The 18,271-nt window shown below is 42.2% G+C and overlaps 1 protein-coding gene across 1 annotated transcript; it reads right to left on the bottom strand.

Annotated features, from left to right (window-relative positions):
* Nucleotides 1-11,365: 11,365 nt before the first annotated feature.
* LOC120899900 (homeotic protein female sterile) lies at nt 11,366-14,361 on the bottom strand. The gene is made up of 2 exons (XM_040306227.1): nt 11,664-14,361; nt 11,366-11,546 (listed from the first exon to the last, which is right to left on the bottom strand). The coding sequence occupies exons 1-2, from the start codon at nt 13,232-13,234 to the stop codon at nt 11,366-11,368; spliced, it is 1,752 nt and encodes a 583-aa protein (XP_040162161.1). The 5' UTR covers nt 13,235-14,361.
* Between the last annotated feature and the right edge of the window lie 3,910 nt (nt 14,362-18,271).

Raw genomic sequence — 18,271 nt, forward strand, 5'->3', positions numbered from 1 at the left:
TCCGGCAGACTAGCTTTTGGCTAAATATATATTTAAGCTAAATGCTCCCTATCACTGTACCCCTATCAGACTGGTCAGTTTGTTCAACTGTCCTCTCCTTGCTTCAGCAGGGAGAGGAATCTTGGAAGATTCTATTAGTGCTCGTTATCTTTAGTCCCTTACCATTATCATAATATTTAACCTCTGTTCTATTCCGGGATGTTCCGCACCTTCCCTACGCCCTGTGGGTAGGGAACGGAGAGTTGGGGGATTATTTTTGGTCCTGTTCGTATCGCATAAAGCGGCTGTAGATTGATAAAAACCTACTGCACATAATTTCCTTCGCCAAGTGTTCCAGTGGCTTTTTCAATGGTTTCTTCAAGATTCTCCCCTCAAGATGCTAAACGTTTCCGCGCGGTCAAGATAGTTCGCAATTTGCTTCATTTGACCAGATCGAATCCGTTATATGCTTTATTATTTATTGACACTTTTGTGTCCTTCTATGTTTTTCCTGTTTGTTTTTTTCCCGTTTTCCTCGTACTTGGGAACATCCGGGCCATGGTGGATGACAAAATATAATAAAAAACAGAACTCCAAAAATTTAATATGATCTCCCCACCACATGTGGATGTCATGCCTCTACGTACCCCTGGAAGCAGTTGAGCAAATCGGCACACGAGTCACTGTCCAGCTACAAACCAGGCACACGGGCTATCCAACCAAATCAAATCCCAAAACATGCTGGACCGTTTGCGGTTAGTGGACGTTTTATTTATTGGTTTCATCACTACTATTCCTCCCCTGGTTCAAGCTGCTCGCCCACCTTTATGCCGTTCCTCTGCAGCAGTACCGATCGATTTTATATTCACTACAGCTTTCACGAACGATTTTCGAAGTGATTGCGGTTGACCAAACAACCTAGCAATTGGGCTTTATGGTCGGTAGCAGCGAAACATAATCGCACGGACACTGGATATTACTGCACTTTTTATGCGTTCCGTATGTAAATTACGAATTTTGTGCGTACGGTGGTAGCAATTCCGTCCAGAGATTTGATGCTTGAGGGTGAAGTTTGGGTTCGCTATCTTCCCAGAATAAGCGGAACAATACTGCAGCTAGTAACCCACGCCGTAAAGCGAGATAACATAACGAGGTCAAAAGGTGTTACCTGTCAACGACATTTATAATAAAAAAAAGGTTATAGCAATTCATTTTCGTTGAGCATGTTTGGCCCTACACTGGTGATCAACTCACAGTTTGATGGGGCATTTGGATTGAAAATGGTTTGGATATTTCCAACAGACAAAAAAAAAAAAGAACTTGCATTAATTTTTTATTTGAACTACAGTTTAACTAATTTTTTTCTATATATTTTTCTGAAAAATATTCCAAAATAGTGTTTTAGATTTGCAATAGATTGAGTAATAAATAGGTGCATGTAAAATCATTGCAAACTGAATCATTTATGATGCGTGTCCTGCTGGACCTTTACTAGCTGGTCATTGTCTTCTCATTTATAAATTGTTAGCTAAAAGCTAGTTTCAGTCATAATTTATCATTAGCTATGCCACTGAGCTCTTTCATAATTCTAGCTTCTAATACCAATTTTATTCTTTCTAAGCACATGTGCGTTATAATATGTTACAATTATTATTCTATTTATAGGATAAAAACATAACTGATCCAACTATTCTTCTAAAATGTGTAATGTTTTTTTGGTAAATGAACAAAAATAACATATCTTCACAACAGCAGTTTACAATAATTTCCAAATAAATGTTGTGATTTTGTAGTAATATCTGATCAAATGCATTATAAAATAAGGATTTTTTTAAACATCCTGCTTCGCATTGATTCAACTCGTTTCTAGAACATTACAGTTTAGCTTCACAACACTCCTATCGAACTGAAGGTGAATGACCCGTGCACGCGACAGCCCGTATGATCGTGGAAAGGCTTTACTCATCAGAATTGAAATTGAATCATAACAAAACAATACGGTGTCCACTGTAAAGGTGCCAGCCGGACCAATTAGCATATGATTTTCCACCGTGCACCTGTTCGAGTTCATCGGCCGTAAGTGGTATCGATCGACGTGCCCAACCGACCATTTTCAACAGCTCATCAAATAGTTAAAAAGTGCAAACGTTCCACTTCTATTCGTTTAAAAAAACACACACACACAACAACAACAACAGTATGGCTAGTGAAAAACTATGAAGAAGCGGGATATGCTTTGTTTCTGCGTTGATAAAAAAAAGTAAAAGTGTCCAAAGATAAGGGTTTGCGCTCTCCCCAGAGTGAAAATACGATAGTAGATTCGTCGCGCTGCCTGCCTGCTGGTGGTGGGGTACGTAAATCTTGGTCAGTGAGACCAGTACCGATCGCACGACTAATAACGAGAAAAAGGAGGACACCGCGCCATAAAAACGAGACACACACGCGCGCTATGAATAGGGTACAAGTGTGAACGTACTTCTAAACCCTCCCATCTGCCCTGTCGTCGCTGGAACGATACGACAGCCGACCGTTACCACCAGTCCCACGGCGCCTTCGTCATCAATGTCCTTAGTGTGTCCTCGGTGTATCGTACTGTGACACTTTATATGAGCCAAACGTGACTTTTATGAATTTAATTTTGCCACCACCAGTCCACCGACCAGTCCGCCCATCTTCCTTCCCACCCCCCGGCGACGATTAGGTTCGATGCCACCGCGCCCCATCCGGGCAGCATCCCGTACAGACAGAGAGGCAGAATACAATGGTGGGCTCTGTAAAAGGAAAGTGTGTAACAATGGGTGGAGGGCTTCGTTTTTTTGGTTGTCGAGTGTAATCACTCGTCTTCAATCGAACGTGCACTTTTGCTTAGCATTTTACTACTTATGCTTTCGTTGAACGGATCATATGTTTCAATCTTTAAATTACGCATGCGGGTAAACATAAATAAACATGTTTTCTTCATAAACTAACAAAAAAGATACAACTTTAATTTAAAAAATAACACAACATTTCTTTCATGAAGAACACGAGTACACTTTTGTACTATTGACAGACTTTTACCATGACACCTCTTTTTTGTCTACAGCAAATTGGGTGGGTTACGCAACTAAACAAAAATCCCCGTCCCTAGCGTATCGCCCTTCGCAATCGCACTAGGGTGACCGGGGACACCGGGAAAAAGAAGAAGAAAAAAGCAGTATTTATTAAAGTCCTGTGGCAACGCGTAAACAGTTTTATCGTCCCAGACTGATAGTAAAACCTATCCCGGCCATTGATCGGTCGCTTCTTCAGTTGATTGCCGTAATGAGGTCTACAAAGCTGTCCATAGTTTTGAGTTTCTTGTTTTTTGGTCATCTGCAAAAAAACGGGGAAACCCGTAACCGTAACCAGGAGAACGTCTTCATTGCTGTGGAAAATCCCCCGGAACGATTCAGTACTGCTTCTTTTCGTTTGTGTTCTGTATTCATTTCATGACATTCGCCCCCTTTCCAGTAAGCCAAGCCAATGGGGGAGTGGATAAATGCTGCCAGCCACAGTCTCATGATGAGACAGAAGATGAAGGTCAGCGCTACCGATAGGATAGTAGCAACAGTAGCAACAAAAGATTCGAGTAGAAGAGTACAAAAAATCGAACTAAACAATAAAAAGTGATTTTACCAAATTGGATATCAGGTTTTCGACGTTTGCTACGTGCTGAGAGCGTACAGCGTCCGTGTGGTTATGGCCGATGATTCGATGATGCTCCTCGGTGAAGGGCACGCTGGGCAATTGCACTGTCTTAAAGCACAGGTCCCCAGATTGGATAGGCAGTTTGGCATGATCCTTCGGGAATTACTTGCCAGAGATAGTTCTATTGAAGCGAGCAGCAGCAGTTTGTAGTGAATAAGCAACTCAAATGTACATTGGCGCTTATCGGTCGAAGGGTTTCGATTTTGTGCTTCGTTTTTGTGCATGGTTTAAGATACTTTTGTTTCATTCAAATCTAATCTTCAGTTTTCGTGGTGGGAGGGTGGTTACTGATATTTTACGCTTTGATTTCTACGTTAGCAAAAGTGCATTCTATAGGCTTTGCTATATAAAGCAACAGATGTGCATGCACCCGCGTCGTTGTATACTGGGCATTGGAAAGCTGAATACCAAGTGACATTTGTTCTAAATTTTTAACCATGATCTGCTCAAATGGTACTCGACATACCAAAAAATGTGGATTTGTGTGTGATAAACCGTGTAGAAAGTATCAAAATTTCTTTTGTGCGTGCCAATGACCTTCTTTTATTGTGGGAAGATTCGTACAATTCGTTTTAGATTAATTTGCTTTAATATTTGGCGAAAAAAGACGGCGTTATTTGGTGAAATCTCGATGGTTTTTGTATAAATAGACTATACGACCAATAATAAGAATTGGATACGTTATTTCCCAAAGGATAGAGAAAAAAGCATCGAAAAATACACCTCACAGTCGATTTTAAAAGGCTTGTTTTAAAAGTTTTTTAAACTGGTGCGGTTTAAGGGAAGTTTAAGGTGCCAGTTTAAGGTAAATAGCTTGAAAACCCGATTTTCGTACTCGAACATGTCAATCGGGACTGCAACATATAAACAGAGACAGTTCTTCATATAAGCGGACTGCGCGACCGCGAGGGCACTAGCCTACAGGGGCTAAACCAAGCTAAACCTCAACATGTTAGTTCTCTTTTATAAGCGATTGATTTTTTTTTAATAATGCACATATGAACGGAAAACCAAATATTTCTCAATGTAGTACATTTTAACAAGTAAGTGTGTGGAATGTGTTGATAACGTGTATAGCTACCAAAAGCTCGTAACAAGCTTTGGAGATCGATTTCGTAGGCCTGGACAAACATGATATACTATCGCACTCTTCCATATTAGTAATGAAACCTCTCATTGCAATAAATCATGAAGAAGCTCCTGGGACGTACGCAAGTACGAAAAGTCCACAAATATGCATATACAGGAAAATCATTGTCGGATTATGTATTTAGTATTTGTATACAGTAACTTGTAACGACACAATCAGGGGCCGCGGAATAGAACAGCGTACGTTTAATCTCGTGAAAGTTAATAATAAAATAAATACAGCTTATATAGTACAAAAAAACACAACGTAGGGGGTTTCCGCGGTCATAATTGGTTATGCGAAATATTATTAAAATTGCGAATAGTGTAATGTTTGTTAATATTGATACATTTTGCGGACTTTTAAGGAAACTAGGGTTTAGATCCCCCGCTTAGGGCCCCGCCTCTGCTCATGAATAATAATAAAAAACCTAGAATCGGGAACAGGCGAGCATTTAACTGAGGCGGTAAACATTTTTCGTCGAGTGACCTGTATTTTAAAAAAACTAAAAAGTACGCCACACGAGATTTGTTCATGGCGTCTGCAGCTATTGATGTGTAATCAAAAGCATGTTTACAAAACTTCTTTATTTTTTCCACACAATGCTGATAATTTCTTAATCTATTTTATTAGCAACAAAACAGCCAAATAAAAGTAGGGTATAGATTATCACAAGCTAAACATATGTTTCTGATTTCCCGGTGATTCTAAAAAATAATAATAAAAGACTAACTAACTCTAAAAGGCATGGTAACATTCACAGTTCAAACAACCCCATTGAAATCTATCATTTGTGATGAATAAGTATATTAATATCGGATAATAAGCAGCATCCAAGGCAAAGGTTTATAATAAATGGATTTAAATTATGTACTTCTTGATTTGTATTTTTAAATCCAAAAATGAAAACTATTATGGCCAGTACCTCTTTTAATGATATGTGCAAATGTACAAACCTGTAATTGAGTTTGAAATATTACTTAAAGCTAGAATAATATCTGTGTAATTTAGTGGATTATTGGAGATGTGTGGTATATTGAAGAGATGTTCAATACTTCATTTAAATTTCATTCTTAAAATAAAACATACAGGTAAAGAATTCAATAACAGCACAACAGCCTTCAGGCTGCCCTAGATATCTATCATCCAGAGTTAAACTATAATAATAACAAACATTACCAAAAAATGTACTTCAAACTATGTTATACACTGCCGGACAAACAACACAGCATAATGTAAAACACGATTTCCGAAAACAACGATTTATTGCACAAGATTGAACATGCGCTTAATCAGCTTTAATTAGTGTGAATCAGACGCAATCTAATGTTCCTCTTGTACAAAGGCAACTTCATCGTGGCTGTATCAGGTGGCTTGCTCTGCTCAACAAACCCAAACACACCACGTCAAACACCAGCTGATGACAATCTCAGACCCACTTTAGAACTCATGATCATTATCATGATCGTTATTAGTGACCGAGTAATCAGTGATCAGTGAAGCGATGAACTTTTCGCAATGCAACAGAGTTGCAAAAGTTGTTTCCAGTTGCAGTTTATTGCCATCAAAGCAAGCAACGAGATCCCGTAGTCGCTGTCTGGTGGTAGGCGTAGGAAAGTTACGAAATAGATAGCCCGTTATCAGGCACCGCAAACTGTGTTCGACCGTGCTCCAACGATCGAATCTACCCTGGTGGGGTGGGGGTGAAGGGTTCGAACCGCACGGAGGGAAAGATCGATGGTAAATCAAATAAAACTAAACGCTTCACTGTTTCCCGCACGTCAACATGATGTATGTGAATGCTGTTGTTTCATTGTTTCCCGTTTTTTATGATCCAAAACGACGCGCTACGTTCGCCAATGTTTCGACTAAACTGTTACGATTGACCATTTTTTGGTTGACAGCAGACCAATAAAACGATAACCGTACTAAAGTTTGATTAAAAGCCATCTTCATAAAACTCGCATTCATAGCGGGTGGTGGGCATACATATCGAGCGAATATATTTGTTTTTTGTTGCTATTTTTATTATTATTGTTCTTGAAACGCGAATCCAAGCTGTCCTACAGGAAGGAAGACTTCTATAGTGGATGTTTTATGAGTGTTGTGTTGGTTTTTATTGTTTTTTTTAATAATTTTTTTTTTCATGCTGGGTTTTTTAAGTCAACTGTAATGAAATAGCACAACTTCATCAACTGGAAGACAATTCTTACGTGATTTTTCGTGCTTCCAAAATTCATTAGCTCCAATTTCTTAAAACTGTGATCGAAACAGATGCATTCAAATGTTCTACAATCCGTACATGTGTTCTCTGTCTTTGATTTGGCCTTTTTCCAATTTCGATATCATCTTTTCCAACCATTCCCCTACCCCCCACCCACGCCTTAAACAGTTTTCCCAGTTTTCAACGGCAAAAAGGGGTGTGAAAACGTCGCCTGTCGCAACGGATCACGATCATTATCCTGGTCACGTTTTTTCGTACATCGTTACCAATATCACGCAGCCTTCGGTCACTGGCTGTCGGCAGCGGTCTGCGTGCTATCTGATGAAACACATCATCCGCCATGTCCAGTCGGCCACGCAGAATGGCCAGCTCGTTACCATTTTCATCTCGACCCATTTACCTCACATGTGTGTGTGTGTCTACGGGGGTGCTATCAGAAGGAAGGGAAGAGAAGAAGTATTACGGTTAGCAACATTTTGCTTCCGGTAGAGCAGTCGTCGCTTTGATCCACTGTGAGATGTTTTTTTTGGGTCGGTGTGTGAGTATGTGTGTTTTATTTTATTTTATTAGCTTCCGACTGGACTTTATCTTGTCAGTTTGGAGTGTGCAGCGTGTCGGGTGATATGATATCTTCCCCAGCCGGTGTTTAGCACTTTGGTTTAGGGATGCTCATGTTGTCTTTTTTCTTTTTGCAAATTGGTAAGGGCTGGTGAGATGAAGTTTGGTATGCTTTGCCTTACACAAGCGGATGTAGTCAAAATCTTTGCCCAACCTAACAAGTAGATGATTTAGGGAAGTTTTCTCGTAAACTTAAGGCCTAGCTCTTTGGTTGCATTGCTTCACATAAGTGTAGACAATAGTCACACTCACTCTAAAACCTCTTCAATGAAGCTCCGTCATACAAACCATCATTCATCCCAAGTGAGCCGTAGAGGAATAAATTACAATAAGCAACTGTTTATAATTGATTTCACGCCACTCTATCGATGGGATTGAGGTTCGGTACAATTATTTCCTCCCTAAAACAGTATCCCCAAACAATCAGTATCTAAACGCTTCAATAAATCTTCATCTCGCTTGAATCGTCGAGTGCACTTGCTTAAGTTGCGCGCGCGTGTGTTTACACTTCAAATTGATTGCTCTTTTAGAACGAGCTAACGAAGTTGCACGAACAAAGATCGAAGTATGTGTACGATAGGGCAAGGAAAAGAATTCATTCACGATGCAAAATGTGGCATTGATTTATGCTACCAAACAAACGATCACAATCCGATCGGTTACGATTTACGTTTTGAAATAGTTTTAATCCTCCACTAAACGCTCGCACAATCAACGGCACTGGAATGAATGGAATGGAGCAGTGTCTTTGTTTGTTTTATCTTCACAATACTTCTTTGTCTAAGCAATTTGAAGTTAAGAACGGAGTACGATAGGTTCTCACATTTGGAGACATAAACAAATAGCTAGATAATTGAGTCACCAAGGTGAGCCAAATCGTTCAAGCTTAGAGGCGGCAATCGAATACGGCTTGCGTCTAGTGTTTATATTACTGTTAAAACCGCGCTAATGTAAGAAATCATGCTAAATCTCTCCTCGCAGAAATGGGATTTCATGTTGTCATTTGCTCTCATCACGCAATCTAAAGCCCAATGAAAAGATTTCATATCTTCTAAACCTTTTACAGCCATCAAACCGACGTACATCTGCAATGCAACAAAAAAGCAATTTGTATTCATTTTTAAAGCGCTTTTGTGAACTGCCTCTAAAGCGTTAAAGCTAATTTTATTCTACAATCACACCAAATTTACGATACTAAACGAATGTGCTTTGAAGCAGTGCACAGATAATGCGAAAGGTCGTAAATGGTCGGCTACGCCCTGTACCGCTGGAAAGGAAATCCTCTTCAATGTCTTCCCCGGATGATGGTAAACCAGCAGACTAGCAGTGGACACTGTACAACCTCCCAATGTGTAAGCATCAGAAGTGACACCGAACAAACAATAAAGTGACGAACAAGTTGCGGCAGGCGAAATGTTTTCGCTCGGGTTTCTCGGAAACGGCCATCCCTGTTGACAAATCCAAGAGTTATGTGTCCGATTCAACTACCAACACCACCACCGCTAGCATGGTAGCAACCCTCTTGGGCTTGGTGTTTTTCTCTGTCTCGGTGCTCTGAGGGTGGGCGGAGTATGCCGGAAGGACCTCCGAATGCAAATACCACCCGCGCGAAATCTTCATTCGATACGTTCACTCTGTATTGGCAAACTGCCGCTTTACGATTACCATTTGCCGTGCTGGAAAGTGCCTTAAGAAAACATACAGTGCAGACCTCCTGCATGCGAATGGTAAAAAGGCGAACCACACGAAGCATCCTCATCGTAACAGTGGAAAGAGAGTAAACAAACAACGGCGCAAGTTTCCTGCCACCGCTGTCGACTTTGTGGTGGCCAGTAGAATACGCAATAAAATACGCGGGCGGCCGAAATTCGAGCGGGACAGAACCAACCAACAAAATATCGAACAATTGGACCATCGAACAACCATCGGAGAAGAAATAAGAACCAGTACGCAGCTTGTTGTATTTATGTTTTGTAATATTTTTTTGTTATGCTTTGTTTTACTTTGCTTCAACATCATTTAATGATAAACGTCGCCGTGCTTTGACTTCTTATCTATTTTTTACACCAGTGGTAGGTTAGCGATCGATCGATTTTGTTTACAGTGTTGTACTTGTACGTAAAGAAACCCAAACAACAAAAGGTAACACAATCGGGAATACAACCAAGTGGAGTGGATAATACACTGATCAAAGCAATTCCCTATCAATCGCTTGTTTGCTTATTTCATTTACATTAACATGATATTTGCTTCGATGATCTAATTATTGCTTCATCGTCTCGAGTCGAGTCGAGCGAGGTGATTTATTTTTTTAGTCATTACGATCGCCGTCCTATCTATTACAGTGCCAAATTATCGAACGCTTTTGCTGGGAATATTACAACGTATTTCATTTGCTACGGTTATTATCATTATTATCATCGTAATTGTTAGTCACTTTCGTTCGTAGCCGTGCTCGTTTATACACGGGGTTTTATCCTATCTCGTTATGCTCAATGTGTTCCTTTTTTCGCATAGTAACACACTAGACGGCAACACTTGCAGTATTAGAAGATCGTTTCAACACATTCATATACACCAGATCAGAACTGTAGTGAAGTGATTTTAAATGCAACAAAATGTATACTGTTTTGTTTTTGGGTATGGTGTACTGTATGCATGACATAAACGAATCAAACCGAACTGAGAGTTAATGATGATAATATTTAAAGTTAAGTAATATGCTTATCTATCAATGCTGGCTTCCACTGAATGTAAGATTAATAGTGAAAATTAATTGTTACTTCAAACGAAAGAAAGTGAACAGTATTTAACCCTTAACCCGTACAAAGTAATACAAAATCAACATGCTCCAACTAAATTTAGCCCCTACCCTTTCAAACAAGAGTTGATCATCAGCAACTTCTGTTTGTACTGATATTATTAACAAATTAACAGCTTATTTACTCAAAAAAAATCTTTTTTATATTGATGATCATAATAGAAATCCCTTGATTCATTTTAAATTACATAGTTGCCCGTAGTTTTGTTTATTCTTTTTCAATATTTTTTACTATTTCCCCACAGATAAAAAATATTAATTTTGTCCCAGTGTCCGAATATGTTTGAATCTTTCCCACAATGTAATGACTGTTTCTATTTTTTACGATTTGTTTCAAAATTGTTTGGGGCGATGTCAATAAATGATTAACAAACAAAATTTTTGGAAATATTAAAGAAATTGACTATAAATCTTGAAACGAATAAAATAACATTTGAGGATCAAAAGCGAAATATTAGCAAAAGAGTACAAAAAAACCTATGCAAACCTTGTACATCCTATTTAAATCGCAAATTGAGATGAATGAAATGTTAACCATATAACGTATAAGATAAAATCAAATAAAAAATAAATGAGTCCTTAGGAGTATGCTTCCCAAAATGAATCAATCACCACTGTTCATCACTGCGCCCACAGTTCCCCCTCACGAACACGATCCCTAAGTCAACACTTCACAGTCCCCAAGGCTGTGTGCCCTCAGACACCAAAAACATCTACTATATACACGTTCCCCTTCACCTTCTCTCATCAACGTGTGACCACTCACACGCGGCCACGCGCACACACTAATCTAAGCAGCTCGGAATTAACAGGCATATCGCCCAACCCACGAAGGTGTTTGATGATTACCGAGCGTCGTCTGGCGTCATACGTAGTACTCCTGCGATGTAACACTCTCCGCGATCAGTTGCTTCACCGAGGAAACTAACCCCGCGCCAACTCCAGCACCGGCACTGCCACTACCGCTTCCTCCACTGCTACCACCACCACCACCACCACCACCATTGCCGGCACTGCTGGCACCGGAAGCACTTCCACTGCCGGCACTGCCCCCACAGGGACCATTGTGTTGCGACGAGCCTAGGTGTTGCTGTTGCTGATGATGAAGATGATGTTGTTGTTGCTGCTGCTGTTGTTGCTGCTGTTGCTGCTGCTGTTGTTGCTGCTGTTGTTGCTGCTGCCGAGACTGCTGCTGATAGTGTGCATGCTGCTGATGCTGTTGCTGGTGTTGGTGTTGGTGTTGCTGCTGGTGTTGATGTTGCTGTTGCTTATGGTGTGCCTGTTGATGTTGCTGATGTTGCAACACGCCTGCCGTCTGCTGTGTTGACTGGTCGCGCTGGTGCATCTGCAGCGTCTGGATGAGCTCGTCCCGTTCCTGCTTTATCTTGGCCAGCTCCATCTTCATCTGTTGCATCTCGTGATGGAGATGGCGATTGGTGATCTCCAGGTCGTGGCGCTGCTGCAGCCGCTTCGATCGACAGTTCTGTGCGTAGCCTCGGTTCTTCAGGGTACGCCGCTTTTGCTTCAACCGTACGACCTGATCCCGCGGGCAGCCATGCAACCGTTTGTTCAGCTCGCGCACCGACAGCGTCATCAGCAGCTCGTCGTTGATGAGATCCTCGGAGGAGAGCCCATTGCCGGAGCCCGATCCGCCCAGGCCGTTGTAACAGCTACCTCCACCACTGCTGCTGGTACCGTGGCGGGGTGAAATGGTGGAGCTCGTGGAGCTGACGGAGTGTGGCCGGTTCGTGTGTAGCGAATGATGATGATGATGATGATGGCTGTGATGGTGGTGCGGATGCTGATGCGACACATTGTGCATGCTCAGCGGACCAAACTCCAGCTGGGCCGCCGTGATATGGTGATGATGATGCTGGAACGGTCCCCCAACGCCACCTCCCCCACTCGCAGCTGTATTGCTCACCGTTACGATTCCTCCATTGGGACCGGCTGCACCACCGCCTCCACCACCACCGCCAACCCCACCGAGCATACCGTTTTGCCCGTTCGGACCGCTTGCTACGGTCAGCACGCCGGTGTACTCCTTCCGATCGATCCAGTCCCCTTCCGGACCGATGGAACAGTGCAGCGGTCGTAGGTCGAGCGGTTGCTCACCCCGCATCGTCTGTGGCAGGAACATCATCTCCTCGACCAGACCGGTCTGGGAACGGGTGCCATAGTACGGGCCGTTAACGTAGCCTCCACCGCCGCTCACGACTCCACCGGTGCCACCAACACCGCCGGATGAGTTGGGAGATCCGATTACCGGAGGTGTTTCCGGCGGTGTCGACGGTACACCGCTGAGCGGGGGATTGAACAGCATCGGTTGACCGTGCGTCGGTGCACCGACGTGTGTGAACAGGTCTCCGGGACCGGGCGAGCAGGCGGCATGCAATTTGCGAGCATCCTCCAGATGCCAACCGTTGCCAACGCCCGTGGCTACCACGCCATTGCTGACCGCCTTCAACCTGATCGGCACGATGCCACCGTTCTCGTCCATCGTCGTGGCACCGTTCCACAGATGCTTCGAGCCGGCACCATTGCCGAGGATTGTGGGGCTAGTGTCCTCACGCTTCACGTTCGGTCCCGTGTCGTGGTCCAGGTGTTCAAGCACGAACTCCTGTATGTAGTTGTCTCCGAAGCTGGGCTCTTCCAGATTCATCACTCTAGCTAGTCGATCGAACGGCAGTTTCATAAAAGTGGATGATTTCGTTTCGTCCAGCTGGTGCCGCATAGAATCACACTCAACACAGGCTCCAAAATTAACCCACGACACTAAACAGAGCTGCGGCGTTCCGCCTTAAAGTTCTAGAACGGTTCGATCTGATGTCCGTTGAGCTCAGTTTAACGATCAAAGACGCCCAAGACTTTGGTTTCACTACGCGCGTTCACACTACAACAGTTCGCCTACTTGACCGGTTTGATACGAAAGGCTACACTTTGTCGCACAGTTTCATACACACGGAAGCACTGACCGACATTAACGGGTCCTAGGTACGCAAGACCTGCCCAAGTTTCCCAAGATTTGTGGACACAAACAACACACACTCACACACTACTTGAGGGAAAACAATATCTAGACATCCAGCTCACTTTTTACCATCCTCCAACATCGGGTCAACATCGGAGGCACAGCTTTCCCTTTTGCACAGTGCCCCGCCGTTCTGCAAGGCACACAATGGCACTTTGCTTTACTTTGTGTCTTCCGTCGAAAACAAATAGAATACACACGGAAACAATAACACGACGGGTGCGCGAGCCCCGAACTACAGCAACCACCGGCCAGCTCCAACCGATCCAACTGGCAACAATCTCGCGAAATTGAGAACGACCCGCCAGAAGACGCTGTTTGTAGCGGTTGTTTGTGTTTTTGCCTAAGAACAACACCCCACACACGCTCACTGCTTTCTCCACTTTCACACTACCCCTCTCGCACTCTATTCGGACCCCCTCCCTCAGACGTGTGATTCATCCACCGTAAGTTGCATAAGCGAGCAGTGATTCCAACCAGGAAGCGAACCACATGCAGTCATTTATAGCATCTCGCACAAATCACACCACATAACACTGCTTATCGTCACTGTACGACGCGATTTACGTGAGTTTGTGCGTGATCCGAGCAAGCAACTAACCCGTTATTGATTTATTGCGCCGTTCTATTGTGTTTCGGTTGTAGTGTCACTGTGAGAAAAACAAAACAACACTCTCTACTACTGGCTTCGCTGCACGCTGCGAGATGATGTGCTTCCGTCCGCACTCAGCAACAAATAGAATCCTGCCGGCATTTTTCATTGATTGTGCGCCGATTTCGCGGAACATGCGATTTTTAGACGCGCGCTTATCGCTCCGCCCACTTCGACCACCATAGCAACCCCGTAGGGGAGGAGCGAACCGGTTTGGCTGCGAATGAAAGAAGGAGCAAGCAACAACATCCGAACCGTTGAGCACACTGAGATGATTTGCGGACTTGCGCAATGCTTCTTGCAACGACGAACCAAAATTCCTTCACTGGTGCGGGATGTGTTTTCCTTTCCAGTTCACTTGTCTTATTCGCAAGCCGATGGATGCGAAAATGTCTTCCCGTCTGGTTGTAGCAAAACAGAACAAAAAATCAAAATAATAAAAGCAAGCATTCCAGCAACCAATAATCTTTCGAAAGAGTTTGCTAATAGTAATATTTACAGCTCCACTTTTTTAACCACCGCTTCCTATTCAATCAGCTGTTCGAACTATTACACACATGAGATAACAAGTGATTAACTGAGGTGTAATATGTTGTATGATAAAACAGACAGCTCAACAGATGGAAACACTTGGTGCCGTCTTTAATTGTCCGTCCTAGCATGGGGAGGGCATATTAAGTAAAAACAGTATGTGATGTTTTCGTATAACACTCGATTTTCTAAAAAATATATTATGTAAGTGTATTTTTTTTTTTTGTTAAGAGAAAACTTTAGAGTGATTTGTGAAAAAAATCATCTGTTGCTGTCTTGGCATGTTAAAACAAGTTGCATGTTGTCAAACGGAGAAAAGATAATTACTTTACCTTGCTACGAAAAAAAAAAACAAGTTTAATCATCCATTATATGTTTCTAGTACCTTTCTGGCCATCAAATATTAGTAATCAAGTATTACTAATAAGTAATGACTTACTATTGATAAATTTAGACTGATTGATTTTTTTGTGTAATGTCAAAAACATCAAAAACTGAAGCTCCTCTATTCACAGACGCAGTGGAGTTGATGTTAGCATGCTGTACGCTCACAAAGATCTAACTTATGCAACAGCCTCCTTTATGGAACTCTTGGTTTGCACATTTGAGCTATCCACCCTTAGTAGATGACTCCGAGGCGAGGTTGGTGGTTTGCGGATTTAACTCTAGGCGGGCTGAGCGGCCGCCAGTGTCACCGTGGATATTGGATGGCCCCATGGTTGGGTTGGTCAAGCCTTAACTAGACCTAGTCGGATGGGACACGTATAGAAAGGAAAGGAAAATGTTGAAATGGGATCATGCGATTATACAATATCTAGAATAGACGTATGAAAAAGGTTACAGCTTATCGAGACTTCGCTATGGTTCACGAGTTCCTATTCGTAAGTATGGTTTATTTTATTCCTATTTTGGCTACATAGCTAGCTCATCTGTCAGTATCCAACATGTTTTATCTGAACTGTTGAGCAAATTAATGTTTACAGCTGGTCCTGCTGGATTTGCCAACCTGTATCGGGTTTAATGCTAAGTGCCGCCAGGGACCCCGTCGTGTGGTATATTCATGGTAAGGAATGATGAATAGTAAGTCCATATGTTACAGTGGGTAAAATAGTGGGTAGAGTCTCACAAGGGACCCGTAATTGTACATGCTACTGCGGCCAATCGGGGCTTCGTGGAGGAATCCCTCCCTCCACTCCTCCTCCAACATCTAAAAGAGTGGAACAACTCTTCATACCGCTTACGACCTACGCTATTAAAGAATGGCTATGCAACCGATGGAACCAGAGTCAGATGCAAGCCTATCGGAATCGGTTCCAACACGCGAGTTAGGTCGCAGTTGAAATCAAGTCCGATACTTGGGTGCAACGAGTTCGAATCTAGCCAAACGAGCCGAATAGGTGCACGAATGCATATTCCCTCCGATTGATAGAGCGAGTTCGGATTGTCTGTACTAGATGTTATGCAGATTAATGCGATTTAGTAGGATTAGTTGTAGAATCATTCTGCGCCTGAAGGTATGCAAGTTAAAACTGTATTTAGTAAAAATAGTTTTTTGTGTAATTTTTGCATTTCCAGCTGGTGGATTCAGAGTATCGGGGTCCCTAGGCGGTAAGACGAGCTGAGTTGGGGGGGCCTTAAGTGAGCCAGCCTTATTGAACAGTTTACCTTAGTTGCTGATGGAAGGATGGGGGGGTGTTGGGGTGGTGGGTATGTTAATGATTCGCCAGCGTCGGGGCCCCAACATCCATACTTCCCCTTAGAGGCCCTAGGCGCTAGTAATATGTCCACTTTTACATACAGTAATATGGCCCCTGGCGACCGCCTAGTCCGCCTACCGTTAGATTCGCCGCTGACTGTATCTCCAGACCGGCCCTCTAGTTCATAAATTCAATGCGAAACCATACAACAGTACAGAGAGTAGGAGAAAGCTCTCAAAGCGAGGAAATTGCTCCACTGGTTGGGTATCTCACCGACAGATGGAGCCATCAGCTTTTTTTTTGCTATTTTTAGAATGCATGAGTCGTTTAACGTCTGCTAAACGAAGTCGTTCTATATTCCGTTTTGGTAGAGAGCTTGAGTCGTTTAGAACCTGTTTAGTGGTCGTTTAGTGGATTTTTGGCACGCGGACCGCCCCTCTAATTCCATTCTAGTTCTAGTTCTAGCGATGCATAATTTCAATACGAAACTTTACAACGGTACAGAAGGAAGGAGAAAGTTCTCAACGAGAACCCTACCCGCAAATTTCCGTTGAATGCCTTCTAATCGCCGAAGAATTGAAGCGATTCGCAGTACATTTAGCAGTAATTAAATGCCCTTGAAATATTTCAATGAAAAATCTCGTTCTGAATTTGAAATATGATTTTGCAACTGCCAAAAGAAAACCTTACAAGCGCGTCTTCAGCACTGCACTGTTGTAGTGATTCCCACAGATGAGTGTGAGATTCGACAGCACAATTTACGTGTTATGTTCTCTTGCATAAAGCTCTGAGCTATTTCACTTTATTAAAGATGGATTACATTATTCAGTTCTTAAATACCCACCCGTTGAAAGGTATTAATATATCAAACTCATCTCGATAGCATATTTCTCTCATATTTCCCAAGTGCCCCAAATCCACTAAACGACCACTAAAAGGGTTCTAAACGACTCAAGCAGGTTCTTTTTCCTTTTTTTCAATTAGTTTCGATATCAAACAAATTTTAGTGCATTTTAAACGTGTTTTTATGCGTGTTTTAGTTTTGTTTTTTACATAAAGTTGCAGAAACAGTTTGAAATGTTAAGGCGAAAGGCCATGAGAGTGACAATATGCTGACAAAATTTTCAAAACGTGAGCTTTTGTCACTTTTTTGAGCTTTTGTCAAAATTTTGTAACCTGGAGCAGCCAGGAAATAAAGTTGACAAAAGTTGACAAAAAGTGACAAAATTTGACGTTCGCAAAAAAGCGCAAACAAACAGCTATTTGGTGCAGTTGTGACCCATTGCTATGATAATAATGCTAAAATGCATGATTCTAATTGATTTATGTACCTATTTCGTGGTTCTTAAACAAAATATCGATGATATTCAGATGTTGGAGCTTTTTGTCGCTCTTGTGTATGTTTTTGGTGGGGCCATGAGAAAAGCTCTTTTTTGCAGTTGACAAGCAATTTTGACAAAGTTGAAATTTGTTTCAACATTTTGTCACCTCCGTGGCCACGCGCTATTAGAACTGCAAACCGCGATTTTCGCACTACCGTGTAAAAGCGGTGTTACCCACACAATGTTCCCTGCATTATTCCTACGTGTAGATAGCCCTACATCCCTATGTCTTTATTTTGACAGAATGTTTATTTTGTTTTGACAGAAAGTTTATTTTGTTTGCGGGAAAAATTCGGCATTTCTTCTCTTCGCTGTATAGCCACTGCTGCTGTTAATTATAAAATCCTTCAACATTCCAGATTGTAAGAATTATCACTAAACTTCAACACTACACATAATATTCAATCGTGTCTATTTTTTCTAGTTCAGGCAGTAGAAGGCATTTCCCTGGATGTGATTTAAGCAGCAAACATACATT

Source organism: Anopheles arabiensis, chromosome 3 (assembly GCF_016920715.1).
Source record: "Anopheles arabiensis isolate DONGOLA chromosome 3, AaraD3, whole genome shotgun sequence".
Taxonomy (NCBI): domain Eukaryota; kingdom Metazoa; phylum Arthropoda; class Insecta; order Diptera; family Culicidae; genus Anopheles; species Anopheles arabiensis.